Source organism: Dendropsophus ebraccatus, chromosome 14, assembly GCF_027789765.1.
Source record: "Dendropsophus ebraccatus isolate aDenEbr1 chromosome 14, aDenEbr1.pat, whole genome shotgun sequence".
Classification (NCBI taxonomy): Eukaryota; Metazoa; Chordata; class Amphibia; order Anura; family Hylidae; genus Dendropsophus; species Dendropsophus ebraccatus.
This window is the reverse complement of record NC_091467.1, coordinates 51,704,876-51,718,441: the sequence shown is the minus strand read 5'-3', so window position 1 is coordinate 51,718,441 and position 13,566 is coordinate 51,704,876. Positions and strand designations below refer to the sequence as shown.

The window sequence follows — 13,566 nt, the reverse complement described above, 5'->3', positions numbered from 1 at the left end:
TTTTGCGGATGAATGTTTCCCATATCCTATTGAAATATTTGCTTCCGCCATAGAGGCCGCGCTGCACTGCAAAATATATATGGAAGTATGGAACTAAGGGTACTAACTCCACGGGCCGATGGGGGCCCGATAATAACAGTAAACGAGCGCCGATCTGCTAGATCGGCTCTCATTTCCTGGGCCTATTACACGGCCAGATAATCGTTTAACAAGGGCTGCATGGACATCGTTATCGCTATTCCACGCTATGAGTTATTGCTATGAGTCCGGGGAGAGCCAGGGGAATATGCGGGGGGGGGGGGGGGGGGGGGGGTTTCCCGGGTGATCGCTAGATCGTCTGGGCAGCCCATAGCAAACAGCAGCGGTCGACGCAACGATCAGCCGACATGAACGATGTCGGCTGATCGTTGCCTTCAATTCCAGGGGACGATTATGCTCCGTAACGGCCGATATCGGCCGAATACGGCCGAGAATCGTTCCGTGGAATAGGGCCTTAAAAAACAGCCAGGTATATAGCGGCAATCTTACTCTACTTATAGTAATAGGATATCACCCCAAAAAGTTATAGATTATAAGATCAGATGTAAATAAAATAAAAAAAACAACAAGAATTGAACTTGACTTTCAACTTGGAAAGTTGAAAGCCGGCTGAGCGACTGCAGACTCCAGCCCTGACAGCACGAAAATCTTTAATCGGTTCCCTGCTCCTCTCGTACACTGAAATCCTTGATACCATCATCTTGTTAGGAAGACAAATTGGGAATTTATCCAGAATTGGATCTGCCAAGCTCCCCTGTGACTGATGTAGCCGGCGTCGTCCTGACCTTTAACATCTGTTGTGCTTCACAATACCTGATGGTATCAGGAAGAAGCCGTCAGCGATAAGAAGAGAGGAGAAGTGGTTGTGTTCTGCCCGGGGGGTGTGATTATTCTCTTGGTTCTGCACTCCACTCTCAGCGTTCCCTGCGCCGCAGCAGGAGTGGATTAGTAGTGTAAGCTCTGCAGAGATCAGCAACCTGAGAATGAGTGATCAGCAACCTAGGCGGAAAGGGCTAGAAGAAAAGGGCTGGAGTACAAGCTCTTTGGAGATGTAGGAGCTTCTGACTTTACTGAACAAGGTTTTTTATTTTATAAAAAATATAGCCAAAATCAAAGTCAATTACGTGGACGATCTGGTGTCAATGGCGTCAGTGGTGGGATATATCAGAATAAGTGACCGGTCAGTTCTTAAAGTTAATGTTGGAAACAGGAACAAAATTGGAGACGTGAGGATCTGACAAGGGCCGGATAGTGATGTGTGGACGCTGGGGTCAGATCATCTTCAGAGTGGCCGGTCTTGTAGGGTGTCCTAGCATGTAGTAGTTAGTAATGAACAAGTGTCCAAGGAAGGAGAACTGGGGACTGGGTCATGGGGGCCAAGGCTCATTAATATGTGTGTGTAAGGGGGTAAGGGCTAGCCCATATGGTCCGATTCCTCAGAAGAGCTGCTGTAGAGCAAACTGCTGAAAACCTTCCTGCTGAATATGACAGAAAAGATATCACACAGAACATGGCATCCTGTTGTGTATGTGGCCCTACGGACTGCCCAGAGCTCATGTGACCCCCTGTCCACCCTCAAATGTGTCTACAATGGGCATCAGAACTGGACCATGGAGTAATGGAAAAAGGAACCTGGCGTGATGGATCATGTTCTTCATCCTGTGCACGGCTGTGAGTGTCACTTATCTGGGGAAGAGATAGCCAGCAGGATAACGCCACACTGGGGGCCACACTGCAGACATTGGTCAGGGATGGTTTGACATAATATCCTCTTCATCTGCACCTCATGAACAATAGTGGGCATACTTGTCCAATCAGACCTTCCTCACAGTTTGAGAGCCCCCCCCTCCAATGAGGATCCCTACATGGACAGCAAACTGTGCAATACCTCATCTCTCCTGTAGCGGCGCTACTTTGGAATTAAACAGAAACTTGAGATCCCTATGGTGATTTTTCTTTAGGGACTTCATAAAGTTGTTACCAAGGCTTACACTTGTTCAGCTATGGCCTATCCAGTATATCCAGCCACTCCGAACATCATGACAATGCAGAGTTCTATGGACAGGGCCAAGATGGCCGTATATCACTAATATACCTCGGTGGGTACTTGCCTGTATGTTTTCGGCTGGAGTTTTCCTTTAAACACCAAAATACTACAGATTGTCTGAAAAACTAATAAATCATATCATAAATCATATCTCCCAGAGTATTGTGAATGCTCATTTAGTGAAGTATCTGAATGTATAAGGAAGAAATGTCAAATCAATAAGCAGACAGTAATAAAGTCCCCGCCGCCGTGGAATCGACCCAGTTCTAACTTTGAGTGTCGCTTCATCGCTTCATTATCATCCCGGGGAATAATTAGCAACAGGAGATTGTGTTAATGAAACATTATCAATGTGTTACCATCATGTCAGGGTGACAGCTGCTGAGTGTGATGGGTGACACGACAGATCACACACGTGTACCCTCCAGATTTGTGGATTCCATGCTTTCTCAGTGTGTCTAACCGCAAAGTTTGATTTTCTTCAAAAAACTTTTCTTAAAGTCAAACGCGTCATCAGAAATTAATTATTGTATAAATCTGGTTTTATGCATTTTTTTGGTAGATTTTGTATTGTTTATAATAATGGGTTATTATTTCAAAATATTTCCCTAACAATGAGCTTACAGGAGACAGTTGTTGGTAGAATGACGGTTTGGAAACCGTTATATTTACCGATCTGCCCCCCCATACATATGCACACCCAGCTCTAGTGAGTGTGCATGTGTTTAGAGAAGGGGAAAGGAAGGGGGAGAAAGCTGCTGCCAGACACTGAGGGGTGAACGGACATTGTTATGGTGCGTTTACACAGAGGGATTTATCTGACAGATTTTTTAAGCCCAAGGCAGGAATGGATTTTAAAAGAGGAGACTCTTTATAGTCTGTTCTTGGCTTTGGCTTAAAAAACCTGTCAGATAATCTGTCTGTGTAAATGCACCCTTGGCTGTCCGTGCAGACCCTGCCCTAAACTTTCACTCCCGGCACCACGGCTGCAGCTTCACAGCGTTCTGTTTGAGATGACAGGCCTCTCAGCCAATTGCTGGCCAGGACTGCCACAGCCAGTGATTGGCCGATTGGCCTGTCAGCTTAGAGACCGCTAGGAAGCTACAGGCGTAGTGCCGGGAGTGAAGGCAGAGGGCAGGAAAAGATCGGGAGCGCAGGGAGCATGGGAAGCTAATATAATAGTTTATTCAATTGTTAGCTGTTGGGCGCGCATCGCTAATGCACGTAGCAATGCACGATTGGCAGCCGATGATTTTAGGTCCAGACCTAAAGACATGATCAGCTGATGATCGTTGTCTTTATCACACGGACCTATAATCTGCCAAATCTGCCTGATCTGGCCGATTATCGCTCCGTGTAATACGGCCCTTACTGAGGACCCACAGGTACCCAGGCCGACCCTGTAAAAGTACACTACTAGGATTACCTTTAGCCCTATATATTGTTGAATAGTAACATATGTTTAGAGGTGTTTTTTTTAATTTTTTATAATTTTTTTAAATTTTATGAGCAGGTTTATCAGATATGACCTATTGCCTTTTCCAATAGACATAACAGGGTTTTTAGCGCTTGTTGCTCCGTCATCTCACCTAAGTCAGCCATTTCTTATGCAGCTGACGTTTACAGCAATATTTTATCCCCCCAGATCTAGTTAGGCTCAGTACATATTTGTCATTGCTAGGCTCCAATATTTGCATGTGGGAATGACTACAGAACCAAACGCCAAGGATTGCCCGGGTGCTGTGTGGCTCCTCTTTAGTCTCTGGCTGGGCCCGTGCCATGTATACCAGCTAAGACCTGTCAGTCAGCGACTAATGAGGACATATAGGAAACAGATTGAGAGCCGCGGAGGGAATATACTTTGCAGGAAACGAGATTCCATCCAAAGACCTGGAAATCTGTTGCTCTATTAATGCGGATTCTTCCTCTTTCGTCTGTTGTTGTAGTTATTGTATATTACATTTTTCTGTATATTCTAACCAGTGTGATGTCACGGCGGTAAGCAATGCTGTCAGTATTAGGAGTGTCACTTTACTGGCTGCTTTTACTCCCTCGCCCCCCAGTACTTTATATGTATGATAACCAATATGACAGATACTCATATAACTCACCATTTTGGAGGTAAATTCAGGCGGATTGTCGTTCACATCGGCAACGGTGATGATGGCGGTGGCCGTGTTTGATAATCCGTGGTTTAGGTTCCCCTCCATGTCTGTGGCTTGGATGACAACGGTGTACTGCTGGACTTTCTGGAGAAACAGATGCAGGAATATAGGTTATAGGCAATACTCAACAAACCTTATGATCCACTCATTTGGCCTAGAGCTAAACCTCTTGTCCTGTCCATGCACATACATACTCATCTCAACTGAGTGTACATGTGTTCTCATTGAGGAGGAAGCTGTTGTCAGACATTCAGTGGTATAGGAGACAAACACATCATGGAGCACAAAGCCTATCCATTTATTACATGGTCTTCTCACCTGAAGGGCTTGCATGTAACATTACATTTCTATATGACTAGCTGCAGCTTCCTTGGCGATACCAGACGATCATTGGGGGCTCAACAAGTCTGATCCTTCTTTACCCCGACATCTGTGGTGGAGGAGTCAGCACACCCAATACACACGACATACATGTAATCAGCTGATCCCACCATAATCAGTAATTCCAGCAAACTTCGCTCTTAAATGTGTGTGCACCCTTAAAGGGGTTGTCTAGTGAAAATATTTTTCTTTCAAATCAACTATTGTCAGAAAATTATATAGATTTGTAATTTACTTCTATTAAAAAATCTCAAGTCTTCCTATACTTATCAGCTGTTGTATGTCCTGCAGGAAATGTTGTTTTATTTTCAGTCTGACACAGTGCTCTCTGCTGACATCTCTGGCCGAGACAGGAACTCTGTAGTGAAGGAGAAGCTTTCTATGGGAATTCCCATAGAAAACCTCTCCTGCTCTGGACAGTTCCTGTGTCGGCCAGAGATGTCAGCAGAGAGCACTGTGTCAGACTGAAAATAAAACAACATTTCCTGCATGACATACAGCAGCTGATAAGTATAGGAAGACTTGAGATTTTTAAATAGAAGTAAATTACAAATCTATATAACTTTCTAACAATAGTTGATTTGAAAAAAAAATATTTTCACTAGACAACCCCTTTAACCTGTCCAATCCACGTATTACATGTAATGTAATACTATATTTCTCTTTGACCGGTTGTATCTCTTGTGCTGAATATTGCGCGTTTCTGAAATCAGACCCCAGGTGATCAGGTGATCGATTCGATGGGCCTGCTCCAATCTACAATGGGATCACTGTCACCTATTGGAGCAGCAGGGCTCCCCTGACCCTTATTCCACCAGACGAGTTTCCAGGTGTAGGATAATATTTTTCTTTTTCTTTTTTTATTTTTCGTGTGTGTGGTATTGCTCCCGCCTCCCCCTTTTGCCGTGAGTTAGCGTCCTGGTTGCCAGGGCGGCGGTCATGTGACCGCCGCCGTGTCAGCTGTGCGCTAGTTGATTGGTTGGACCCTGCGCGTGCGCACTGGCGTCGGGAAGACGCCGATGCGGTGGCGCGAACGCCTCGCTCCGAGCCGAGAGGACGCAATATCTGGTAACGGATTACGATATTTTGTATATGTTATGGGACACCTGTTTCACTGTCTTGGTGTAAGAGAGGGTTAATAAAGATGTAAGGGGTGGATACCTTAGAATTGTACTTACTATCATGATTGGCTGTTTATGATATATATACTCTGATGTGAACCATGTTATGTCAGCTTGAAAAAGACCGCATAGGTCGAAACGTCGCTGTATTGTTTGTACCATGAGGTAATAAATAGCACTTTTTTGCACTTTAAATTCCGCCTTGAAGCTGTTACTTTTGCAATTTTTTTGTAGGATGAATATTGTTATAATAAATTACTCCCTCTATTCATAACATATCTGCATCCCACACCGTCCACCAGGATCATTAGCTTAATAAAATTGCTGGAATCTTCCAAGACAAATATATGCGCCAAACAATGACACGTATTAATTTCTGCTGAAAATAGCCGGGACGGCGTTCCATACACATAGATCTGTTTTTGCCGATAAGTTTTGCAGCTGCATAACATCTGTTAAAAGAAGTAATGAGCGTCTCAGCTGTAACGTGAAGGATGGGCCCAGGGAAGGCGAGTTCTTAATCACCGCTACATCCACACCATGCGTATAATTGTCCGGTGAAGACGTACATCATCCTCTGTAGAATTCCTTCAATAATGTAATTAAGGATTAGATGGGAAAGTGGCTGCGGATGGATATTTATGCTGGAGCAGTCGGAGGAAACAGACAGAAGACTCTAAATAATTAGTCTGCACTTGGATTACCAGGAGAGGGGATCTCCAGGGCCCGGCATTAGCCGATAATAGCGCTTATTGCAGGATTGCACTGGCTGCAAATGAATCTTCAATTGCTGTTTACTGAAGGGAGAGATTTGGGACGAGCTGATGACATTACCAAGTTAAGATGTTTGAAATGGCAGAACGGGTGTCACTCGGGGGAGGTCTCAGCCCCTTGACTGCCGGCGAGAACATTGCTAATTGCATTTCATAATCAGCGAACAGCACGCGTGTCAGAGGAACCCACTAGGAAGGAAGGTTACTGAGCCAAAGAGCTGGCGATCACTGCCCCCCATCCCCATACTACCCTGTAGTGCACTAAGGAAATCATACGTAACAATTGGGATAACTTGTATTTTAACCATTGCATACACCAGTCTGCTGCATCTAGCTAAGGAATCACTTCTTATTGGAAATTCTTAAGGCTAATACAGTCTCCAGTACACTACTAGACCAATTTGTAAGCATATATACATACATATACATACATGCTGTAGGAACATATACAGAAATTCAGCTCTATTTGTACTCAGCGACAGGTGTACTATATGCTTCTAGGTGTATATACCATGGTGGCAAGAGTAGAAGCTGCCAGGGACCAAGAGCTATAGGAAAGGGTGAGGACTACTGAATAGTGATAAGTAAACTATTCGAACGCTCAGAATTTGACTCCCGGGGCCTGGAGAAGTGGGATGCAGCCCTAGGAAGTCCTGGGAATATGGATACAGCCTATGCCACTGATTTATTGTTTTATGCTGGGAAAAAGGCGTTAAACATGGCAGAAGAAATATACACCCGTTCTGTGCATGCATCTCCATAAATCCGGTAGACTGCATGGGGGCGGAGCTTTATTTAATTAAAGGGGTTATCCAGCTTTAGAAAAAAATGGCCACTTTCTTTCAGAAACAGTGCCACTTTTGCCCTCAGTTTGTGCATTATTTGCCAGCTCAGTTCTATTGAAGTGAATGGAGCTGAATTGCAATACCACACATAACCTTAGGAAAGGGGGGGGGGATATGGTGGCGGGGGGCTGGGGGATGCTGTTTTTGTAACCAAGTAGCTGTGCTTTTTCTAATCCTGACTAACCCATTTGAGGATATGTGCACACTACGGAATCACACACCGTAGATTCCGCAGCTCGCACCCGCTGGCAGCGACTTGGCATCTCCACTGGTCCCATAGGCTTCATTCTATGGTTTGCCACATTCCGCCATCTTCGGGTGGACAGTGGAATCTGGCAAACCATAGAATAAAGCCTATTGGACCAGTGGAGATGCGCACGGCTGCCTGCGCCTGCTAGCGGGTGCGAGCTGCGGAATCTGCGGTGGGTGATCCGCCGGGATTCCATAGTGTGAACATACCCTAAGACCAGTATGATGAGTACATCAGTCTTGATAAGTCTTCCCCAAAATCCATCTCTCCTTGTCTGTAGTTACCCACAGACAATGGGGCAAATTTGCTAAATCTGTATAATATTTAGTAGACACAAGACAGTATGTCCAGATTTCTCACAGTGACTCATGCTGCTATCCTATCTAGTCTAAGGTCAACCGACCAATTAGTTGTCTTACTTTTTTCTAACATCTTACCACAATTGGAACGTTAGTGCATTAAACCTACATGCCAAGTGCTATGCAAACCCCTTTTCTGATAAGCCACTCCCGTTCATGTGTACAATATGTCACGGCTGAATTCTAGCGCAGTTGGAGCCAAACTTTCAGCGCAGCAGCCATAGTAAATCTGGGCCAATGTGTTTAGTAAATGTTCTGATAACGTACAGAAACCAGGAGTCGGCAGTGCACCGTGTGCTCAGCGCTGATACACCGGGGGAGGGATAGACTAATCAATTTTGTGCAAATATGGAAATGAGGAAAGCGGTAATGAAAGCATCTCACACATCAATCCCCCAAAAACAACAACCATGAAAAACAACATACACAGCGAGAGACATCAAAGGTGAGTCCTGAGGCAACAGAAGTCCCAGAGGGGCCACATATCCAGGTATTTGTGCATAATGTTGCAGACATGAACCGACAGATAGTCCATAGCACGAAGGTCCTCGACTCCTGCATTACGCTTAGAAGGAGGAGCAAGAGGTCTACAAAGTAAGGAAATAAAGCATGGAGAAGCAGCTGAGGACTAGATTTTTCAAATTTTTTTTTGCATGTGCAGTAAATAAGTCAACAAAATCCTCTGGTGGATCTCCTCTCATCCCTCTCCTCCATCTTCATGGTTGCCATTGATGGAGGGGGGTGCACCTTTCAGAGCCTGACAAATTGGGTAAGTTTAGACTATTACCCCAGCTAGCACCTTGTGCAGACTGGTGGTAGTGGTGCAGGCAGTGCCAGACTGGGGTACCTTGGGCCCACCAGGGAATATTTTATTCTAGGGGCCCACCCTACATACACCAGATATATCTAGCGCTAAACCTTTCACATTACTATAGCGACTTTGCACAGTGCTGTGCATATGACCGGCAATGCTCGCTCACTCTTAGTAACTGGTCAGACACTCTATGCCGGGATGGGGAACCTTTGGCCTTTCAGCTGTTGCAAAACTTCAATTCCTATCATGTCTGGACAGCCGAAGGCTGTCCAGGCATGATGGGAGTTGTAGTTTTGCAACAGTTGGAAGGCCGAAGGTTCCCCATCCCTGTTCTAGTGTATAGGAGCTGTCCAGGTATGATGGGAGTTGTAGTTTTGCAACTGTTGGAGGGTCGAAGGTTCCCCATCCCTGCCCTATGCAAACAGCACAGCCGTCCACTTGAGTTTCTTGAAAGGTGAAGTCCCATGAAACTAACTGGGGGATTATATGTCGTCCTGAAGCTGCTAAACAGGGATGCAGACCTCCTGCTCAGGGGCCCACCAATGGGTGGGCCAGTCCGAGCCTGGGTGCAGGGATGGCACATTGGTGTAAGTGGACACACTCTGTGCAATGAATATGGGGATATGGATCACTAAAATGCCCTGTTCACCCCAAAGTGTAAAACACTTGCAGAGCCAAGAGAATCTCCTGTTCTCCTCTTGTCCCTATTCTTCACGAGTGACGTTTCCATGTGACAAGCCATCAGAGGACAAAGCAGCGACATCCCGCGTGGTGACAACGCCTGAAATGCCAACCTTCTATATCAGAACAGATTTAAGGAAGCGGCGGGAAAAAATCCATAGCTGGGCGGAATCCAGTTTAAATCAATGTTCCTAATCCGAGCTGACTTTCCTGTGCCGTCTGCATGGATGAACTGCGAGTGAACTGCGTGATGCCTCCGTGCACAGACCAGAGTTCAGTCTGAGGATGGAGGCGGCAAGAAATTTGTTGGCTTCAGACTGTTCCTTCACATCACTTTGTAGTCTTATTGCTATGAAGAGAAAGCACATGTATAATACATCTGATTTATATCTGCAATGCTTAGGACTATCTGATGGGAAAACCTCCAAAATCCGCATAGTAACACAATCAGATGTTCAGTAAAGACTGAGGCGGTATTCACAACTGGCAGACTGTAGCAAAAAATGTATGCGGCTTGCTGGAATCCATGCACGTTGCAGAAACTGCATTCAGCTCTATATCACACAGTGATACCTGTCTTTTAGCTGACAGCTGTTTGCAAAGGTATAAATCACGTATTCTTTCGAAGCTCAAGAGTCACATAAACTCCATCCATTACCCCCTCCTGCTCTATATTTGGCTTCCACTACTATCAATAATGCAGAGAGGGAGGGGGCATGCATGCTGCAGATCAGCCCAGCCTCTGTGATTCTAAGACGGAAAACATGATTTTATAACTTTGCAAACGGTCATCTGAAGATGCGGAAACCTGTATGATGTCTTTCCAGTCTTCCGCTGATCTTGCGGTGACACTTCCCCTCCGGTCCCCCATCCAGTCTCTACTTACTATCCCCTTGCAATGACAAGCCATGTCATCACAAGTGGCAGCGGTTGCATGCTGTTAAGTCATTTTGGGAGCCAGAGGTACAGCAACCAGCCAGGAAAACATGAAAGACTCGGCACGGGAAAAGATGAAGATGCTGAATTTTTTTTTCACATTTGCCGTCAAAATCCGCTGCAAAAAACGGCAATAAAATGTGCACAATTTGGCATGGATATTCTGGCATATTTCTGCACAGAGCCAGAACGTACGGCAGAATTATTCCCAGCAAGTAACACTTAAATGGATGTATCCTTACAAGTTTTAGGAATAAGTTCATGTTTGTTACCTTGAAAAATGATACCTAATGGTTAATTATCAAATGCACACTTAAAGGGGTTGTCCAGGCTTAGAAAAACATGGCCGCTTTCTTCCAGGAATAGTATCACTCCTGTCCTCAGTTTGGATGTGGTTTTGCTGCTCAGCTCCTTGCAAGAAAGTAGCTGTGCTTTTTCTAGTCCTGGATACCCCCTATTATGTTATAGTAAAGAGCATGGGTCTCCAAACTGTGGCCCTCCAGCTGTAGCGAAACTACAACTCCCATCATGCCTGGGCAGCTAAAGCTTTGGATTTGGCTGTCCAGGCATGATGCGAAATGTAGTTTTGCAACAGCTGGAGGGCCGCAGTTTGGAGACCCATGGTAAAGAGTAATATCTAGCATTAGGATTCATACCAAATATATTTACACGGTAGAACACAGGGATAGGAGCACTTAGATGTCCTGTCCCATTAATAATTGACAGCTCCCGATGACAGCGCTCATTCCATAACAAGATAACACTAATGTATTTTCACACTTTGGGTCCTATTCCACGGGACTATTATGGTTCGGATAATCGTTAAATTGTTGAGAACGAATCGATAATTGTCGGTTGAATAGCAGTTAACGATTAAAAGACGAACAAGAAATCGTGGATCGCTTAATAAGACCTGGACCTATTTTTATCTTTGCTCATTCGCAAATCGTTCGCATGGAATAAGACGTTGTTTGGTCTTTCGCAGTAGCGATCATAAGTAACGTTCATCGTTCCGTGTAAATGGGTGAACGATTTCAGGTAGTTCGCAATAGCGGTCGTTTAAGATTGTTTACCGTTAATGATTATGCAAACGATAATTGTCCCGTGGAATAGGGCCCTTTGAGGTTCTTAAAGGGGTTGTTCACCAATTTTTTTTTCTTTCGAACCAACTGATGCCAGAAAGTGCTAGAGATTTGTAATTTTCTTCTATTCAAAAATCTCAAGTCTTCCAGTACTTATCAGCGGCTGTATGCCCTAAATGGAAGTGTTGTTCTCCCTTCAGTCTGACACAGTGCTCTCGGCTGCCACCTCTGTCCAAGACAAAAACCTATATTAGGTCCACTGACACAAAATGACCATATGAGGGTTCAACTCATATATACACTACCAAACAAAAAACCCCTCAATTATTAAACTCAAAAAGTTGATACCAAACCAAAGTTGTATGCCACAAAATAAATTCTTTATTAATTCATAAGTCCCAAAATAATCCCAATAAAATCAACAAGAACACAATAGACAATTTAAAAACAACGGGTGCAGGGGATCATGACAAAATCCTTAACCAAATATATTATGTCCGAACCGGGGGAAACAAACAAATGATGAGTACATCGGGTTTCAAAAAAAGGTTCAATTCATATACCATAAAGTGCAACGTGCCTATTTGTAAACAAATGGTCTTGAGGCTAAATGCCAAGGATAAATCAAGTGGCTAAATTGCCAAGAAAATTCATGCATTTAGACCATTTCACCTACAAGAAACACCATCCCCCATATTACATCCCCTGCACCTCACCCTCCAACGCGTTTCGTAGACCTTTATCAAGGAGTGGAACTGTCCAGAGCAGTAGTAAATCCCTATAAAATAAAGTCTCTCCAGACTGGAAAGAATACACCACTTCCTGCATGACATACAGCAGCTAATAAATACTGGAAGACTTGAGATTTTTAAAGGACAACTCCCACGAAATTTTTTTTTTAGCTTATTTAACACACATTACAAAGTTATATAACTTTGTAATGTGGTTAAATACCCGGTCTGGCCCCCTTCCCCCACTTTCGGACCCCCGCCCCCCCCCGCCCGGAAGTTAAAGAATATATACATTACCTATTACGATCGTCACGGTCCTCTTCTCCCGGGCGGCATCTGGTGACGACGACGTCAGAGCCGGGGGCGGTCTGGGTCTTCTTCCTCCTCGGCGTCTTCATAGAGAGTGAATGGGACGGAAAAGGCTGCTGGTGCACATGCGCACCAGCAGCCTTTTCATTGGCTGGAGCGCATCACATGGCTTCCAGCTTCGTCAGCCCTGATTGGCTGAGGTTGCTGGAAGCCATGTGATGCGCTCCAGCCAATGAAAAGGCTGCCGGTGCGCAAGCGCACTGGCAGCCTTTTCCATCCCCAGGACCCGGAAATCAGAGACATCGCTGGACGGCGGACGGCGGTGACGGTGAGGCGGACGGCGGGCGAATGGGTGAGTATGGTGTCTGTGTGTGTCTGTGTTTTTTTTTTTTGGGGGGGGGGGCCGCGGGAGTTGTCCTTTAAGTAGAAGTAAATTACAAATCTCTGGCACTTTCTGGCACCAGTTGATTTGAAAGAATTTTTTTTGTGTGTGAACTACCCCTTTAATCTTAACTTTACTCCCTATGTGTGAAATACCGATCACCTGATCTATCAATTGTATCCCTGTCTCTTATTGATGACATATTAGTAAACTCTATGCGATCACAAAGAAAAGATCTGTAGTTCTGCACTGCAGATGGAAACTAATGCATATTCCCATTGCTGTAGCACAAGTTGGATGGCCCCCATCTACCGGACATGACAGGAGAGGGTAAATAAAGTTTGAGGTACATGTAACATTTCCAATTTCCACCTATTTACTTGACGTGCCGTCTGAGCCCTGTGAAAGGTTACTCCGGCTAATAATTGTATGCGGATCCAATCAGGCTAAATACCCGCTCGGCAGCTACAAAAACAAAGCCGTGCCTTCGTGGTGTTCACAGCATGAATGCCGCCACCCAAATCAGAATCTGATGAATAAATTAATTAAAGCAGATAATGGTCGATAATGATTTTCATTAGTCCTGGTCCTCCGCACCTTGGTGATGATTAGGATCAGGCACAGCGTGCCACCGCTGAGTACAAGTGTCAT

At 44.9% G+C, this 13,566-nt stretch overlaps 1 protein-coding gene across 4 annotated transcripts in view; it reads right to left on the bottom strand.

Annotated features, from left to right (window-relative positions):
* The window catches only part of CDH4 (cadherin 4), a 557,258-nt gene that overhangs the window by 17,696 nt on the left and 525,996 nt on the right, over positions 1-13,566 (bottom strand). For all 4 annotated transcript variants that reach the window (XM_069952222.1, XM_069952223.1, XM_069952224.1 and 1 more), the window contains one exon: positions 4,198-4,335. In XM_069952222.1, coding sequence (XP_069808323.1) covers positions 4,198-4,335 — 138 coding nt within the window. The remainder of the gene's footprint in view (positions 1-4,197; positions 4,336-13,566) is intronic.